We start from the raw sequence: 17,827 nt of genomic DNA on the forward strand, positions 1-17,827 counted from the left end.
CGTCGAGATATGAATTTTGGTATACCACATGGTATACGACGAATATTTCGCTGTGTTACTTGAATTTTCGGAAAAACAAACTTATAATACCCTTTCCACATTGTGGTGTAGGGAATAAAAATAAAATAAAAAAGTATTACAAGTTTTGGACACTTCAAAATTTCAACTTACCGAACATTGTCCGCAATTCTGTCTTTGACTAGTTACAGAATCAATGGACTGGTATACCCCTTTTGCTTGATAAAATAGCTGAACATAACCATTACGTTATCTCTTAAAGACCCTACAAATAGTTCTGAAGTATAGCTTTCAATTTTTGAATTTATTTCAATATTAAAATTTACACACCTTTTTCTTCTGCCAAATAGCTGTTTCGGAATCCGCTACGATTCCATCATCAGCATCCATGTGCATAACTCTTTATATTTGTTTTAATGGTAGCCATTCTACCTTCAATATAAAGTTGTAATGCACAGCAGGATGGACAGCTATTTGGACATACACAACGCTTAACTTTGGAAGTGATCCACAATTATGCCAATTAATCGGACAATAGTTGAATATAGCATTTGTCAGAATTCTTACTATTGAGATTAGATTTATTCTAGTGTTTTCCCGAGTAAACCAAACTGTGCCAAAATTTCAGATAATACAGTTTGGAATGGTGAAATAAACTCCCAGAATAAAAATAAACCCAACGGTTTTCTCGAATCAACTTTCAAATGTGATAAGGAACTATAGCTCCCTAATGGAGGGTAGAGTAGACGAGTCCATAGAAATGCCATATAAAGGGAGAGATTAACAGCATATTTAAAGAACTTCTCAAACTTAATACAGATTCCAACAAATACTATGTATGTGTATGCAAAACCGTTACTTACCAAAAAAAACACAACGAAACGAAATCGGTATGCTTTTACTATAGCATTTGAGGGAATCGTAGCGTATGCCAAATAACAACTGCCTTTAAACCGTAACGCGATTACCCTACCTAACAACGCGAAATAGGTCTATTACTTTTGAACATATTTGAGAGAGATTTGAAACCCTAATTTCATACACTTATCAGACTTTTGTCTTGAAGATTACGGCAACACATTCATTTTCGATAAGATTCTGAGTACTTACTGCGTTCAGGATCATAATTAGCATCAGTTAAAGTTAACAAACCAGAAGCTTGACCAGGTGGTTTAGATATGGTTTCGATTTCCTCGTCTTCCCCGTTTTTGGCTAAGATTTTATGGAATTCAGTGGAATTGTTCTAAAGGATAAAGGAAATTTAAAGACAAATTTAAAATATTGAAATAAATTGTGCAGATGGACATGAACAATTTAATTGAATACTTAGTAATATCATGATTAACCTACAGAGGGATCACTTTAAATATGTTTTTTTTCGCAAATCAAAGAGCTTCAGGCAGTCCATTTATTGGTCAAACAACTCTCAGAAGACTTATCTCCCAGACCCAGGATGAGTATCTTTATGAAAATTTAAGTACCTCCTTAAAGACTCATACATTTTGGCCCTGGCTAGACTGAAAGACAAAGACAGACAAACTAATGACACGTAGATGAAAGAGACAAACTTCGGGTGATGGTGCCAAAGTTAAATCTAAATAAACATCAAGTCCAAGATCAACCACATTTGTTATTATTTAATATTGTATATCGAAAACTTAGACCCTGGTGGTCTCAAACAAACCTATTAGTGACATTCACTCCAATATTGGGGAGACAAAAATTAGGTAAACAGTTACTAGAGGCCCCCAGGGTGGAGTGCTCTTATCGTTACTGTGGTTACTTGTTATGAACAATATTCCGACGGAGCTGGATAATCACGGTATCAAACTTGTTGCTTATGCGGACTGATTTCCCGTAAGTTTCCGTCAACCATTTCGGAGCTTATGCAAGGATTCTTATCGACGCTGTCCCAACTAAGACAGAACTGGTAATGTTCACGAGAAAGCGTAAGCTCGGCATATTTATTCCATCAACACTAGATGGAGTGCAGATTCAGCTCTCGCCCGAGGCAAAGTACCTTGGTACAATCCTGGACTGTCAATTGCAATGGAACAGGAATGCATAGGAGCGGGCTAAGAGAGGACTGATTGCACTTTATTCTTGCAAGAATTCTGTTGGGAAAAGTTGGGGTCTAAACCCATCGATTATACACTGGTTGTATAACACTGTGGTTAGACCCATTTTATCCTATGGTTCCCTTGTTTGGTGGCACTCACTGCGCCAAAAATCGACATCCAGCAAACTTGACAAGGTGCAAAGAGCTGAAGCGATTCTCATAACTGGAGCCACACACCCCAAGATGCTCTGAACACAATGCTGAACCTAAGACCTCTGAGCCTCAGCATTAAGTGTCAGGCATCTCGTAGTGCCCTAAGGCTGCATGAACAGAATCTCTGGCGCGGTTGTGCTTATGGGCATGGATGTATCCTGAATGAATCAGGTATCAATGTGAACCAACGTGGAAAACTGAGCGATTATATATCACCAGTCCTGAGATTTGACGATATATGTAGATGTCGTTATACCTAGTAGGGACGACTGGAACCGCAGTAACCCCCCTCTAGACGGCCTGCCTTTTTATACAGACGGTTCCAAGATGGAGGAAGGTACGGGGGCTGGCGTCTTCTGTGAAAGGCAATCTCTTGAGTACGCTTACAGGCTAGATAGCTACTGTAGTGTCTTCCAGGCTGAAATCTTCGCGATTTGGAAGGCAGCGGAATTGATAAAAAGTTTGGATGCAGAAATCTTTGAACCGGTGACTATCTTTGTGGATAGTCAAGCGGCTCTTGAAGCCATCAAATCCTGCAACATCAAGTCCGATGTCGTCCTTAAGTGTAGATCAGCCTTGGGAACGCTAACTAACGGCATTCGGCTATGCTGGGTACCAGGACACCGCGATTATATGGGTATTGAAAGAGCAGGTGAATTAGCTAGACGATGATCGCAGTCTACAGATCTAGCAATCGCTGACTCCATCAAATCACCCATTTGTCACTTTTTCCAAAGAACTGAAACTTCCCTGACGAAAGAGCCAGTGAATTATGGCATAATGAACCTAGGTGCATTGTGGCAAGATCCATTTGGCCGTCTCTGTCAGTCAAAAGAACGAATTCCCTGTTGAACCTGAGTAAAGCTGAAGTTAGAGTAATGACGGCAGTTATCACTGGACACTGATATATCAGGGCCTTCAGGATGAGGAGGAGATGAAGACGATCGAGCACCTCCTGTGTCGATGTCCAGCCCTGTCTCGTAGGCGGCATAGATTAGTAGGAGTTCACTTTCCACCGTGTCTAACCTTCTATTCAACTGTGGAACCTGCTGTAATCTACAACATCATTAGAAATCTGAAGTGGCTGGGACAGCGCAACCTGAACACGTGAACCGTATTTCAAATATTCTACCAACCATCACCACCCAAACTTTTCCTTCTCTAAAACTATTTTTCCCTTCTAAAATTTTCTACTTGATTATTTCTTTATACTTTCATAGTTTCCTTTTTATTTTTGCCTCTTTCTTCGTTTCTCTATCTTTTCTGTTCTTTACAGCACATCCCTCATTTTTCCCCGGATGATCACAATGGACCGGAACGTCTCCGAGTGACGCAGTCACAAATTAGTGGCTGCACATCCCCAAACCTAACCTAACCTATGTTTGGCTCATAGGTTATTTTATTTGTTAAAATAATGAGAATCTCACTTTGCTGATGACTCAATATTGCGCATATATGAAGGCGTTAACAAAGGAGAGAGAGCATGTAAGGAGAACATGTAAGAAAGACGTTAAGTTCGGCCAGTCCGAACTTGTTATACCCTCCACCGCGAGTTGTAAAATGGAACAATTAGTTTCCTTTCGTTAAGACTAAATACCAAATTCTAGCAAGTTCAGTAAAACAATGTGGCTTACCCTCAAAATACCGAAATTCAGGAGATACCGTTCCATGGGGGCTACATCAATTTCTGGGGGAAATTTTTTTCTTAAAGAAGACTAAATACCAAATTTCCCATATTTCGGTAAAACCGTCATAAAATACCGAAATTCAAGAGGTACGCTTCAATGGGGGATATAGGATTGGGATGGGCGTCACAACAACACCTAAAGGTGACGCACTGTATTATAGCTGCCATGACGTAAAGCATGAATTTGGTTGCGGATTCGTATTTAGTCGGATGCTAAAACATCTAGTATCAAGCTTCACCCCAGTGAATGAAAGACTTGCTGCAATTCGAATAAAAGCTAAATTCTTCAACATCAGCTTTATTTGCGCGCATGCTCCCACTGAAGAAAAGAACGAACAGACCAAAGATATATTTTACGAGCGCTTAGAAGAAACATATGACCGTTGCCCTGCCCATGACATTAAAATCATTCTAGGCGATTTTAATGCCAAAATTGGAATTTCTTTGGCCCAACAGTCGGGAAATTCAGTCTCCACAGTGAAACATCTGACAATGGTATGAGGCTGATAGACTTTGCAGCTGGAAAAAACATGGTAGTTAGCAGTACCAGATTTAATCATCTCGATATTCATAAGGTCACCTGGCTGTAGCCAGATCAAAGAAAAAGTAATCAAATTGATCATGTTGTGATAGATGAATGACATTCATCGAGCGTGTTGGATGTACGACCGTTCCAAGGTGCAAACATAGACTCGGACCACTACCTTGTTGCAGCAAAGGTACGTACCCTTCTAAACGTTGCAAATAAAACACGAACAGACACAACGCGAAAGTTGGACATCGATAGGCTGCAAACACAACAGATAGCCACGGCATATTCCACTCAACTAGCCCAATTGCTCAACGCGAGCACTCCTTGTCCCGATAACATAACAACACAATGGCAAAATATTGCCCACTCCATGCAAACAGCCGCAAAATCCATACATGGATTCCAGAGACCTCCACAAAGGAATTCATGGTATGACCAGGAGTGTCGTACTGCTATCGAAAAGCAAAATGCGGCATATAGAGCTACTTTGCAATCAGTAGCAACGCGTAGCGCACGAGAGAGATATCGGGAGAAAAGGAGAGAAGAGAAACGTCTTTTCCGCAAGAAAAAAAGAGAAATGGAAAAGCGGGAGTGTGAAAAAATCGAGATGTACAGGAGCCAGAATGAAGTCCGAAAATTCTACCAAAGAGTAAAACATCAAACAGATGGCTTTGGTACAGGCACATTCTCCTGTAGAGACCAGCAAGGTAATCTGGTAACAGATACAGATAGCGTGCTCAGGATATGGAAGGAACATTTCTCCAATCTGCTGGTATCCAATAGTAGCGAAGTCGACGAAGATACCACAGATCCAATCCCAGAAGATGGTATTGAATGTATACCACCCGGCCAAGATGGGGTAAAGGCAGCAATAAACCGGCTGAAGAATAATAAGGCAGTAGGAACTGATGGCCTACCAGCCGAGCTGTTTAAAACCGGAGGCAACACGCGGATAAGGTGTATGCATCAGCTAGTTAGCTCCATCTGGCAGGAAGAACGCGTACCCGATTGGAACCTGAACATCCTGTGTCCCGTCCATAAGAAAGGAGATAAGACTTTATGCTCCAACTATAGGGGCATAAGCCTTCTCCCTATCGCCTACAAGATAGTGTCAGGGATATTGTGCGAACGACTAAAGCCCATGGTCAACGAAATAATACCAATGCGGCTTTAGACCTGGCAAGTCCACCATTGACCAGATATTTAGCCTGCGGCAAATACTGTAGAAGTCCCAAGAGATGCAGATCGACATCTACCACCTTTTTGTCGATTACAAATCAGCCTTCGACAGCCCCGCAAAGCTCATTCAGCATTGTAAAATGACTCTAACTGAAGCAAGATCTTCAGTTAAAATAGGAAAGAACCTCTCCCAAGGGGTTTGTACCAAAAGAGGTTTCAGGCAAGGAGACAGCCTTTCGTGTGATATTTTCAACATCCTGCTAGAAAAGGTTATACGAGAGGCAAACATCCACAGAAGTTGCACAATCTACACCAATAGCTACATGTTACTTGCTTATGCTGATGATATAGACATCATGGGACGATCAGTAAAAGAAGTAACCGATACCTTTATGAAGGTCGAAGGAGAATCTGCTAAAGACCAAATTGATGGTGTCGACGCGCAACGCGTCCATTGAGCTCGGATCAACTGTTGAAATTGGTTCCTATAATTTTGAGGTAGTAAAAGACTTTGTATACCTCGGCACCGCCATAAACACAACAAACGACATCAGTTGTGAAATAAAAAGAAGAATTATATTGGCCAACAGATGCTACTTTGGCTTAAGTAAGCACTTTAAAAACAAAGCCACAACTTGTCAAACAAAAATAACGCTTTACAAAACACTGATAATACCCGTGCTGATGTATGGTTCCGAAGCCTGGGTACTTGCGCAAGCAGATAAGGCAGTGCTTGGCGTGTTTGAGAGAAAAATTCTTCGAAAGATCTACGGACCAATCTGCGTTGACGGTGAATATCGTCTTCGTATTAACCACGAGCTGTATCTGCTATACAACGACATCAATACAGTTAAACGTATCGAGATGCAGCGATTGCGTTGGCTAGGCCATGTCATAAGAATCAGCGATGATGAACCCGCTAAAATTCGGGCCACATTGCGGTGCACGCAGAATTGGCAGGCTAAAGAATAGATGGCTCAAACAAGTGGATGAAGAGATGACAAGGCGCGGTATTTCAGAAAGCGAAGCACTAAACAGAGAGAATTGGAGATATTTTCTTAGTTCGGTCTATGGAACAAATGTTCTGTAATGGGCCAGCTAACAAAAGTAAAGTAAGTGAGGTATTTGGGGTTCCCATTGCTAAAAAAATATCCACATAAAATTGTGAAAATTTATTATTCCATATAAGTTCAGTTTTTAATGGTTTGTTTATTTATTGTTGGCTTATTTGGACGAACGTGGTTATTTGTAAAAGTTTTTAATTAATTGAGCTACCATGACCTAAGGAGTTCCTATTGAAAAAGTGATACCTAGCGACGTGAAATGAACTGATGATCATTTGTGTTGTGAACTTCGTATTTTTCGTAAATTAAAATTATTGTGTACATCTTTATGTATCTGGCGATCATATGTAATGATCCCATAGCCGATGTAAAGTAACTTCATTTATTTTTAAGATTTCGTAATTTTCGTAAACTGAATCCATTTAAAGTAAATTTGTATGTAAAAATCACTTACCTCACACTCCGTTGTATTGGCAAAAAATATTGTCAAATCTTGCCAGATAAGATTTTCATCTTCAATGAAGTACACAAAAACGTTAGCCTTAGGTATCATATCCGATGTGGGTGTAATGGTTATATAATCAGTGGTATATTCACCGCCAATATCAAAATATTGATGTTTTACAAGTTTACCATTGGCGATTACATCAAAGACAGCATATTTTAAAGGTTCGGTGGAGTTGATTTTGATCAAAAGGTCTATCGTAACGCGATAACTAAAAAAAGGGGAATTTTGTTTATTTTTCAGAAATTAAAACATTCTTAATCCCCAAAATGTTACTTACACTTCTTTTTTAACGTTTAAATTCAATGGCCCGAATCGTTTCGTTGTAACATCTGTAAGACCTACTCCCGTTTTCACTTCGCTCACTTCTTCTGTTACGTTTGCAGCATTTTCATAAATCAAATCAGTTGAATTCTCAAATTCCACACCCTTGATACCTCGGACTTTCAAAGTGTATGTTCCATTGGCCAGATACGATGGTATATTGAATGTTGCCACAGTGGTTTTATTGGCTTCGAATTCGAGTGTTTGAGTCGCATTAATAGACGGTCCCGACATGCTAACTTCGACAACGGCAGTTTCATTGTTTTCCGGTAAGGTGACACTAACCGAATATTCACTTTTTGGTTGTATGACATTGGGGGCTACCGCGATGTAGAACCTATAAATGGAAGGAAAAATATAATATTAAAAAAAAAACAAGTAAAAAAGTATATAAAGATATACCCTCAGCCTATGTGAATTGAAACTTTAATCTACGGACAGAGCGAATGTATTTTGCGTCTTTTCAGAATTTTGTGGTCCTTTCTGGACATTTGAACGTGCCGACAAAAATGTGGATTATACTTCAAAAGTGTTGCGGAGGAGGAATCGACATAGTCCATTATGTAAATGGATCTTATTTTGGGTGTCATATTTTTTTCGACAACTAACATCCACGCTAAATGAAATTCGGAGGGGAGACATGATAATTCTCATGGGTGTCTTTAACGCAAAAATAGGGAGCGACAACACCAATGCCCGTTCAAAAATGGGAAAGCATGGATGTGGAGTTAAAAACAATAACGGAGAGCGCTTCACAGAACTATGTCAAACATTTTAACTTGTCATTGGTGGCTCCATCCTCCAGACAAGGAGATTCATAAATACACATGGTCATCACCGAGCGGCAATACTCGCAACCAGATAGATCACATATGCGCAGACATTGACAGTGACCATGAGCTCATGATAGGCGAAACCAAAATCAAATTGAAATGACAAAGAAGAAACACCAGACACAGAAGGCGGAAAAAACTACGCCTACAACAACTCCAAAACAACACAACCAGAAACACCCTAGCCAGGACAATACGCGAAAAGTTACCAACAAACCAACACCACACATGGGAACAAATCACATCAACATACCATCAACTTGCGGAAGATACACTGGACGTAGTCCCAAAACACAGAAAAATCTGTATATCAACGACACTTGGAACCTAATTTCTCAAAGAGGTGAACTTAAGATACAGTTGGATAACAACAATATCAGAAGAGAGCAGTATAAACAACTAGCTAAACAAGTGAAGAAAGCTGCAAGCAGAGACAAAAGAAAGTTTCTAGAAGACCTGATAAAAAGCAGTAAGCCAGAATAACATGAGAAAGCTACTCTGGACGATAGATAAGCTCACAAATCGAAGGTGTACCAGGAACCAAGCAGTAAAAGATCACAATGGTAGACTACTAACGAACAATGATGAACAAATTCAAAGATGGAGAGAACATTTCGGAAAAATTAGAAACTTTGGAAACACCATCGAAAACAATAAAATGTGCAATAGCAGTCCAAGGGAAAATACGTTGAATATACCTTGTAACCATCCCAGCTTGAATGAAATAAAAGAGGCAATAGAATAACTAAAAAGTAACAAATCAGCAGGAGATGACGGTTTACCGGCAGGAGCTTTACAGGCCGACGGTAGAACCGCAGCTGAATTACTACGACTTCATATCATATCAGCTTGGGAAAAAAGCCTGCCTCCAACATGGAAGAAAGATATCATTGTAAATTGACCCAAAAAATGGTGACTTGAAAGACTGTAACAACTGGAGAGGAGTAACCCTGCTCAACACCATATACAACATAATAGCAGTTATAATACAAGAAAGAATTCAAAAGCAACTAGAAAAAATTCTGAGAGATGAACAAGCTGGCTTCAGACCAAATAGAAGCTATGTAGACCAGCCAAACACCCTACGAGTCATATTAGAACAATCAATAGAATGGCGCACTCTCCTGTATCTAGTGTTCATCGATTTCAAGAAAGCCTTCGACACCATCAGACGAATTGCCATATGGGAAGCATTGAGCAAAAAGATAGTACCCCAGAAAATAATCCGAATAATAAAAGCGCAGAACCCTCAGTTCTTCACAACGGAAACATAAGCCAACCATTCCTCACAAATGCGGGAGTAAAGCAAGGATGCCCTCTTTCACCCCTACTGTTCACAATTGCACTGGATGAAATAATGAATGAAGTCTGCTCTCAGAGATCTCACGACAACTCCAAGACTTAGACCAGGTATCGGCACTAATACAAACGCATTGTTTGCGGTCTCACGCATACGTTTCTCTCTCGATCTCTCCGCAAACAGCGTTTGCGTTAATGCATTGCTAAAAATAAAAATCATTGAAACAAGCGACAGCAGAACCTTCTTCATTGACTTCTGAACGAAGACTGAGTGGTGGTTGTTATTCTCATCAAGGCCACGTGTGCCAATTTTTGCCGGATGCTGACTTAGACTTTTGTTGGGGAGGTAACTTAAGGAGTGGACCGATATGGGACATTTTAGAAGTTAAACTAAATTTAAACAAAATATTAGGAGATAGAAACTTTGGACCAAATTGGTTGGCCTGTTCAACAGATATCGTGCATACCATTTAAGTGACATTCTTTAAATATTCGGGGGAAGTTCCGGAAGTTGTTGACCTGTTTTACCGATCTTCGAACTGACACTAAATTTGGACAAGATATGATGAAGGCCAAATTGTGGACCAAATCGGTTGATCAGTTTAAGAGTTATCGTGCTCTCCATTCAATACATATGGTGACATACGGATTTCTTTACAACTTTCGGGCTGTTTTCTCAATAATACAAGTTACTTCAGCAAAAATCAAAGTGATTCGAAAGCAGGTATCAAAGCGAAAGTTGTGCGTGGGAGTTACCCGAAGGAATAAACAAATATGCCCCATATTCGAACATGGTAGATATATTAGGATGTGTAAAGTATGGACCAAATCCGAACCTTTTTTGACTTTTGTGAGGGAGGTACCTGAAGAAGCCGATATGGCTTATCTTCGAACTTAAACTAAGATTGGACAAAATATGAATAAGTGTTGTTGAAATTTATTTCAAATTCCCATTGCGCGTGCCATCCGCTGTTTTGATATTGGTAGCGATCAGTAAAATTTTGGCAACACTGTCAGTTCGTTTTGAACTCTATGTAATAGAAAGTAATGATGAAGTTAAGCCATTGGGTTAATACTGCAGACTTAAGAACAATCAAAGTTTTATATTTTTTAACAAGTGAGAAAAGGCCCTACCTCTGTGCATAATCTTTTCACTCGAAACATTTCTTTTAGATAGACACGAAAGTTTTCACCTATCTGGCTTTTATACCAAATAACTTAAGGCGAATATTTAATTTTATATTTGACTACTATCGACATCACCAACATTAATATGCTTCTATCTCTGTGAGAAAGTTTCGTGATGATCCGATCAAAATTCCGACCTGTAGTGTGATTGCAGAAAAAGTGGAAAAAAGGGATGTATTACCGACTATTGAGATATCTCTATTATTGACCACCTACGCCAACCTACTTTGCATAATTTTAAAGATGGGATTTTCTACTTTCTTAATTAGGCTTTGCTTTTAGATGGTCCACAAACAAAAGTTGAAATATTCGTCAGTAGAATTAAAATCGCAAAAATGAAAATTTGGATTTATTTGCGACTATTGTGATATCTTCGTTGTTTAATCACCTACGAGAACATATTTTATATCATTATAAAGGTGAAATTTTCTACATTCATTGTCAGGTTTTGCTTTGGTATATCCCATATAGAAGCTGAGATATTCGCTTTAGAAAAAAGTTGTCTTTTTATATAAATAAGTTTTTTGCCCATTACGACCCCTAAATATTATCCGACCATCACCAAAATCAATAGGCTTCTTCATCTGTGAGACCCCCACTAACCCTTAAAATTTCGTGACGATCCGATCAAAATTGCGACCTGTAGCGTGATTTCCAAAAAAAATTAAAAATGGGATGTATTGCCGACTATTGCGATATCTCCGTTATTTGGTCACCTACGCCGACCTAGTTTGCATCATTGTAAAGATGTGATCTTCTACTTTCATAGACAGGTTTTGCTTTTGGAAAGTCCTTAACCAAAGCTGTGATATTCGACATCATAATTAAAATCGCAAAAATGAAAAGTTGGGTTTTATTTGCGACTATTGTGATATCTTCGTTGTTTGATCACCTACGAGAAGCTACTTAACATCATTAGAAAGGTGACATTTTCTACTTTCATTGTCAGGTTTTGCGTTTGGTATACCCCTTATAGAAGCTGAGATATTCGCTTTGAAAAAACATTGTCTTTTTATCCAAATAAGTTTTTTGCCCATTCCGACCCCTAAATATTATCCGACCATCATGAAAATCAATAGGCTTCTTCCTCTGTGAGCTGTAACTTGATTTCCAATAAAATGGATAAATGGGATGTATTACCGACTATTGCGATATCTCCGTTATTTGGTCACCTACGCAGACCTAGTTTACATCATTGTAAAGATGGAATCTTCTACTCTCATAGTCAGGCTTTGCTTTTGGAAAGTCCTCAACCAAAGCTGTTATATTCGTCATTATAATTAAAATCACAAAAATGAAAAGGTGGGTTTTATTTGCAACTATTGTGATATCTTCGTTGTTTGATCACCTACTCTAGCGTCCGCAATAATAGGACTGGAACGCAATAGTTTTGCACTTGAGTTTCTTTCTTCCATCGGCAGTTCGTAGATGGGATATATCGGTCCACGTTTTGGTATAGACCCCATATAACGGTACCCTCCGATTTTCGGTATTTTGACATTTGAGGCTCCCAGTGGGACTGTATCTATCTGTAATTTCACATTTGAAGTTCGCAGTGTTCACAGAGTATCTCAACAAAAAATCGTCGATTAAGGTCAATGTTTTTGTATAGCCCCCAGTACAGTACCATCCGGTTTTCGGTATTTTGAGGATTTTAGCTACATATTTGGACCAAACTACCTGTAATTTAACATTTAAGGTTCCCTGTGGTCACGAAATATCTGGACCAAAAATTGTCTACATAGGTCCATATTTTGGTATAGAACTCATATAACGGTACCTCGCGATTTTCGGTATTTTGCTGATTTTAACTGCATTTTTTACCGAACTAGCGGCAATTTCCCAGTGATCACAAAACTTCTCCATCTTATATTGTCAACATAGTTCTATGGTTTGGTATAGCTCCCATATTTCGTTGCCCCCGATTTTCGTTATTTTGCAGATTTTAAACACAATTTTAAAACAGAACTAGCCGTAATGTTCCTTGCGGTCAAAACACCTCTCCACCGAAATATGTCAATAAAGTTCCATGTTTTGGTATAATGCCCATATAACAGTACTTCCCGATTTTAGGTGTTTTGAGAATATTAACTATTTTTGGACTGAACTACCTGATATTTGATATTTGAGGTTCCCAGTTCTCCCAAAACTTCTCCACCAACAATTGTCAACATACATATGTAGGTCTATGTGTTGGTACAGTGCATATGTAAATTATCAGTGTTCAAAAAACTTTTCCACGAAAAATTTCAAAATAGGTCTAAACTTTGGTATAGGCTCCATTTAAAGAAGACATTTTTGATAAATTTTTTGAAGATATTTAGGCATTTGGGAATGCGTGGTAATATGTTATGGTGGACGCTATAAAAAGTTCGGCCCCGAACTTAACGCTTTTGTTTTTTTGTTACCGTTCCGACCATTACCAAAATCGATAGGCTTCTTCCTCTCTGTTACCTCCATCTCGGATCGTGATGATCCCATTAAAATTTCGACCTGTAGACTGATTACGAGGTTTAGATGGACAACCGCACTGATACACATTTGTAGGCCTACTCAGCTTGTCGAAACATTCATTTTAGAACGCATAAAAGAGTGGGTTAGGACCATTATACCGATTTGTTACAAACTTTTGAGCCAAAACCATGAGCTTCGTCTTTCCGTCCTAGGCAATGACCAGAGGGGCCGAGCAAATTGATAGCTCCTCATTTTGCACGGTGAACTAAGAGGCTACTACGAAGATAAAAGAGATTGCCACAGCTCGCCAGACATCAGCATTGTGGCAACCCGTCTGGTAAATGTCGTGTCCTCGCAACCCGTCATTTTCCTTGGTTCAGACCTCCTCCCTATCATGGTCTCCGTTAACAGACCAACTGATTTTATAACCTGTAACTGACGTATTTTTCTGAAAAATGGATAAGGGTTCAGAGAATTTATCAATCACCGCTTCAGAGATCAGCTCATTCTCTCAGATATTCGGGTGGCTGAAAGAATTTTTCGCAACATCATCTCAGCTGCAGCCGGTCGCAACATACCTCCTGGCCGAATACCCGAAATTTTACCAAATTCCCGAGCAGAGCGACGGCAAGATCAAATTAGCGTGATGAGCTTTGTTGTTCGAACCCTGATAACGGCCGTACGTTAATGAACCATGGAAAAACTGTTTGATTAGGGTTCAGAGAATTTAACAATCAGAGTGCTGACTATTCTTTCAGATCATCGGCTCGCTGAAAGAAATGTGGGGATGTCATCACAACTGTCGTCGATAGCTACATACTTGCTGTTCGAATACCCGAAATTTGACCATAATCATAAGAAGACGACGGGGCCTAATGAGCTTCGTGGTAAGACCCAAGAGTTAGGTAATTTACTCTTGAAATTAAAGGGTTATTAGGTGAGGTTTAGCGGAACAAGTGAACAATGCAACCATGTAGCAATGCCTCATTGGTACAAGATTAAATAATTGTGAATAACGGTTAAATCACTCTCGAAGCCGGGAAAGACGGCGTGACAGTACCGAGTACAGTCTCGCTCACCCCGAGAGTGAGCGATGTTGTAAACGTCATCTGAAACGTGAAATCATCCAAAACGTTGGACCCACACGGAATCTCAATGATACTGCTTAAGCAAATGATGAACCGGGAGTTGAATATGTAAGAAGACAGACAAGGATATCATCAGAGGTGAATCGTACACACCTATTTCCCTACTGTCGCCGGTAGCGTATATTCTGGGGTCATTACCACCATGATGAGAATCCGTTGCCCAACATCAGCATGGATTCCGGAAAATGCACAGTTCCACAACGGCATTACACGTCATATCTGCACATATCAGTCGAGGTCTGAAACAGAAGAGGCCGTGCGATCGATCGGTGGCTCTTGACCAATCAAAGGCCTCCGACAACCGACAACCATGTCAAGCTGCTCGAGGACATAGAGAAGACTTTCCTCCATCCGTGTTTGCAATGTTGGATAATCAACTATATGTGTGGGCGCCAGTCCTTTGTGGAATTCCAACATAAGACGCCTTAGACCGATACAGTGAAACAGGGTGATATCTCCAGAACTGTTTAATCTCTAACTTTCCAGAGAGCACAGAGAAAGTAATATATGCGGATGATTTTACAATCATAGCGCCGGGTCCTATCTTTACAGTGACTTGAAAAAATTACCTTGCGAAGAAAATGGAATCTACTTGTTAACATTTTCGTCCGAAAATTTTTCACAACTCTCGATTTAATGAATTCAATCGTGGCGGACTCTCGCTACAAAACGAAGGTCGTCCAAAAACGGCCGTTGTGCCAGAAAAAAATTAGGCCGTGCGTGAACGGATAATCCAAGATCGCCATGTTAAATACCGTCAGATAGAGACAAATCCAACCAGATTTGGAAATAGACCTTCGAAGCAAATGTTCGCCTGTCTCTTCGGCAATACTGACTGTGTGGCGACTCTACGGCTTGAGAAATAAGGGACGATTAATTCTGAGCATTACACTACAATTTGTTTGCCTAAGTCTCCTGAGAAATTCGAAAAACGAACAAGAGAAGACGAATTGTTCTGCATCATGACAATGCGAGCTCTCACACATCGATTCAAACCAGCGCCTGTTTGACCGGACAAAACGTGGAATTGATGGGTCATACGCCGTACAGCCCCGACTAGGGATCCAATGATTTCATGTGATTCCAGCAAATCACGAAAAAAAGACGTGGTCAACGATTTTCGTCGCCAGAAGATGTTGTAAAAGCGTTCAAAAACCATGTTTTGGAGGTTTCTTATTCAAACCACTGTAAACAACCCAACACATGGTCATATGTGAAACTGACCTGAGTACGCTTAGGCTAAAAAATGTCAAATGACACCTGGCGACACTGCGAGTGGCCTAGGCCAGAAGGTTTTTAGTACCCCTCGTATAACCCCCATAGAACAATGTAAATTTTCAGTAAGCATATGGCTGCTGCTCTGGTCATGACATTAAGATTGTTCTAGGAGATTTTAATGCTAAAATTGGGAGGGAAAAAATATCTTGGGCAACAAAAAACATGGTAGATAGCAGCATCGGTTTCCAGCATCTCGACATACATAAAGCCACGTGGATGTCCCCAGATGGGAAATCCAGAAATCAGATTTATCATGTTGTGATAAACGTAAGACATTCTTGAAGTTTGTAGATGCCTGATCCATTCGAGAAGTGAACATCGATTCAGACTATATAGCCAGAGCTCCGAATACTCGCTCGAATTCAACTCGCGAGTAAAATTCTTCTCGAATTCTAACAAGTTGAGGTTGGCAACTTCCCTCCTCCCCTCAACCAAACAAAAACTTACCGCACCCCAAAATATACTTGCCCCACCACCTCCAAAAAATTGCACCCAAAAATTTACCATCTCTCCCCCATTTTTCACTCACGGGTAAACACGAGAGAGAGGAAAAGCTAACTTTCAGGACAAAAAAGAAAGAGCAAGAAAAACGTGAGCATGAGAAACTTGAGATGTCCAGGAGTCAAAATGAAATTGGAAAATTTTACGAGAGTGTATAACACCAGACTGAAGAATATGGTGGAGGCACTGCAGTGATGATGAGGGGAATCAGGTAACAGGTACATATATCATACTGAGTATCTGCAAGGAGCACTTCATGACACTCTAATTATCGAAAATAAATTTCGAATATAAGGTTTTTGGATTAATTTAATTTGAATTAAATAATTTGGGTCAGTCTATTGTACACACATTGTAACATGGTATTTCGAATTTTAAATGGGCAGAAATGATCGATGTTTCATTGGCATTAAACGATGTTTAAAAATAACAGATAGTCTGTCATATTCCACTTTTCCTAGGAATAAGTCCTGACGTGGCGGAAGAGCTTAGTATTTCATAAAGGATAGGAAACTAATTCTTCCATTTTACTTCTATGCAACACTTGGTGAAGGGTATAAAAAGTACATCCCTGTCTATTTCTTCTTTTCTCTAGCATATCTATCTCCAAATATTCGAAGTACAAACACACTAATTTACACTTACCCTTTGCCCTTGCTAAGCTTGGCAGCTAGCACACATAAAATCAACCCGAAAATTGTTTTTCGATTCATATTGAATACGAAATACCGCAACGATTATTTCTATCAATGCGCACGATATTTGAAAAAAAATATTTTCGAAACGAAACGATTTAAGAAATTTGTTCGTATTAAGTGTTCACTTAAGACTGATTGTTCTTAAGTTCAAGTTGCTATTTGTGACCGACCGACGATTATTCGAGAGCGAGAGAGAAAGATTTACTTTTGCATAGCTTGGCCGGCTTATTGTTAGCAATGTCTTTTGTTTTGTTATTATATAGGGTGTATATTTTTAGATTTACAATATTTCGGTTAGGAAAACAAAATAATAAATTTATCAAAATGATAAAAGCACTTTAATGAGTCGAAATTTGTGAATTGTGATGAAATTGAACAAAAATTCACCTTAATATTTCTAACAAGTAAAAACGTTAAGTGCGGCCGGGCCGAACTTTTTATACCCTACACCATAAAATAGTCATAATTAAAATGGAATAATTAGTTTCCTTTCACAATTTAAGGTGGAAACATTTTTCGACCATGGACAACCCAAATGCTAAATTATCTAATTTAATGTAGAAATATGTTCAGCCAGGTGAAAGGTTCCACCTACGGGGCTATATCAAAGTTTCTACCTATCTTTACAATTTTTGGTGGAAAAGTTTTATAACTACAGGCAACATCAAAAGTCCAATTACGGGTAGTTCCGCCAAACAATGTAGCTAAGACCCTCAAAATACCGAAAATCAAATTACAGCTAGTTCGATTTTTGGTGGAGAAATTTCGTGACCACAGAGAACCTCAAATGCCAAAATACAGCTAGTTCGGTTAAAAATTGTAGCTAAAATCTTCAAAATACCAAAAA

General features: G+C 39.3%; 1 protein-coding gene across 1 annotated transcript; it reads right to left on the bottom strand.

Annotated features, from left to right (window-relative positions):
• Nucleotides 1-483: 483 nt before the first annotated feature.
• LOC141394923 (uncharacterized) lies at nt 484-17,113 on the bottom strand. The gene is made up of 4 exons (XM_073970082.1): nt 16,928-17,113; nt 7,538-7,918; nt 7,207-7,468; nt 484-1,261 (listed from the first exon to the last, which is right to left on the bottom strand). Exons 1-4 carry the CDS (start codon nt 16,993-16,995, stop codon nt 1,100-1,102), a joined length of 873 nt encoding a protein of 290 aa, XP_073826183.1. The 5' UTR covers nt 16,996-17,113; the 3' UTR covers nt 484-1,099.
• Between the last annotated feature and the right edge of the window lie 714 nt (nt 17,114-17,827).

The sequence above is a fragment of the Musca autumnalis genome, unplaced genomic scaffold, assembly GCF_047663935.1.
Source record: "Musca autumnalis isolate F117 unplaced genomic scaffold, ASM4766393v1 scaffold_2, whole genome shotgun sequence".
NCBI classification, from domain to species: Eukaryota; Metazoa; Arthropoda; class Insecta; order Diptera; family Muscidae; genus Musca; species Musca autumnalis.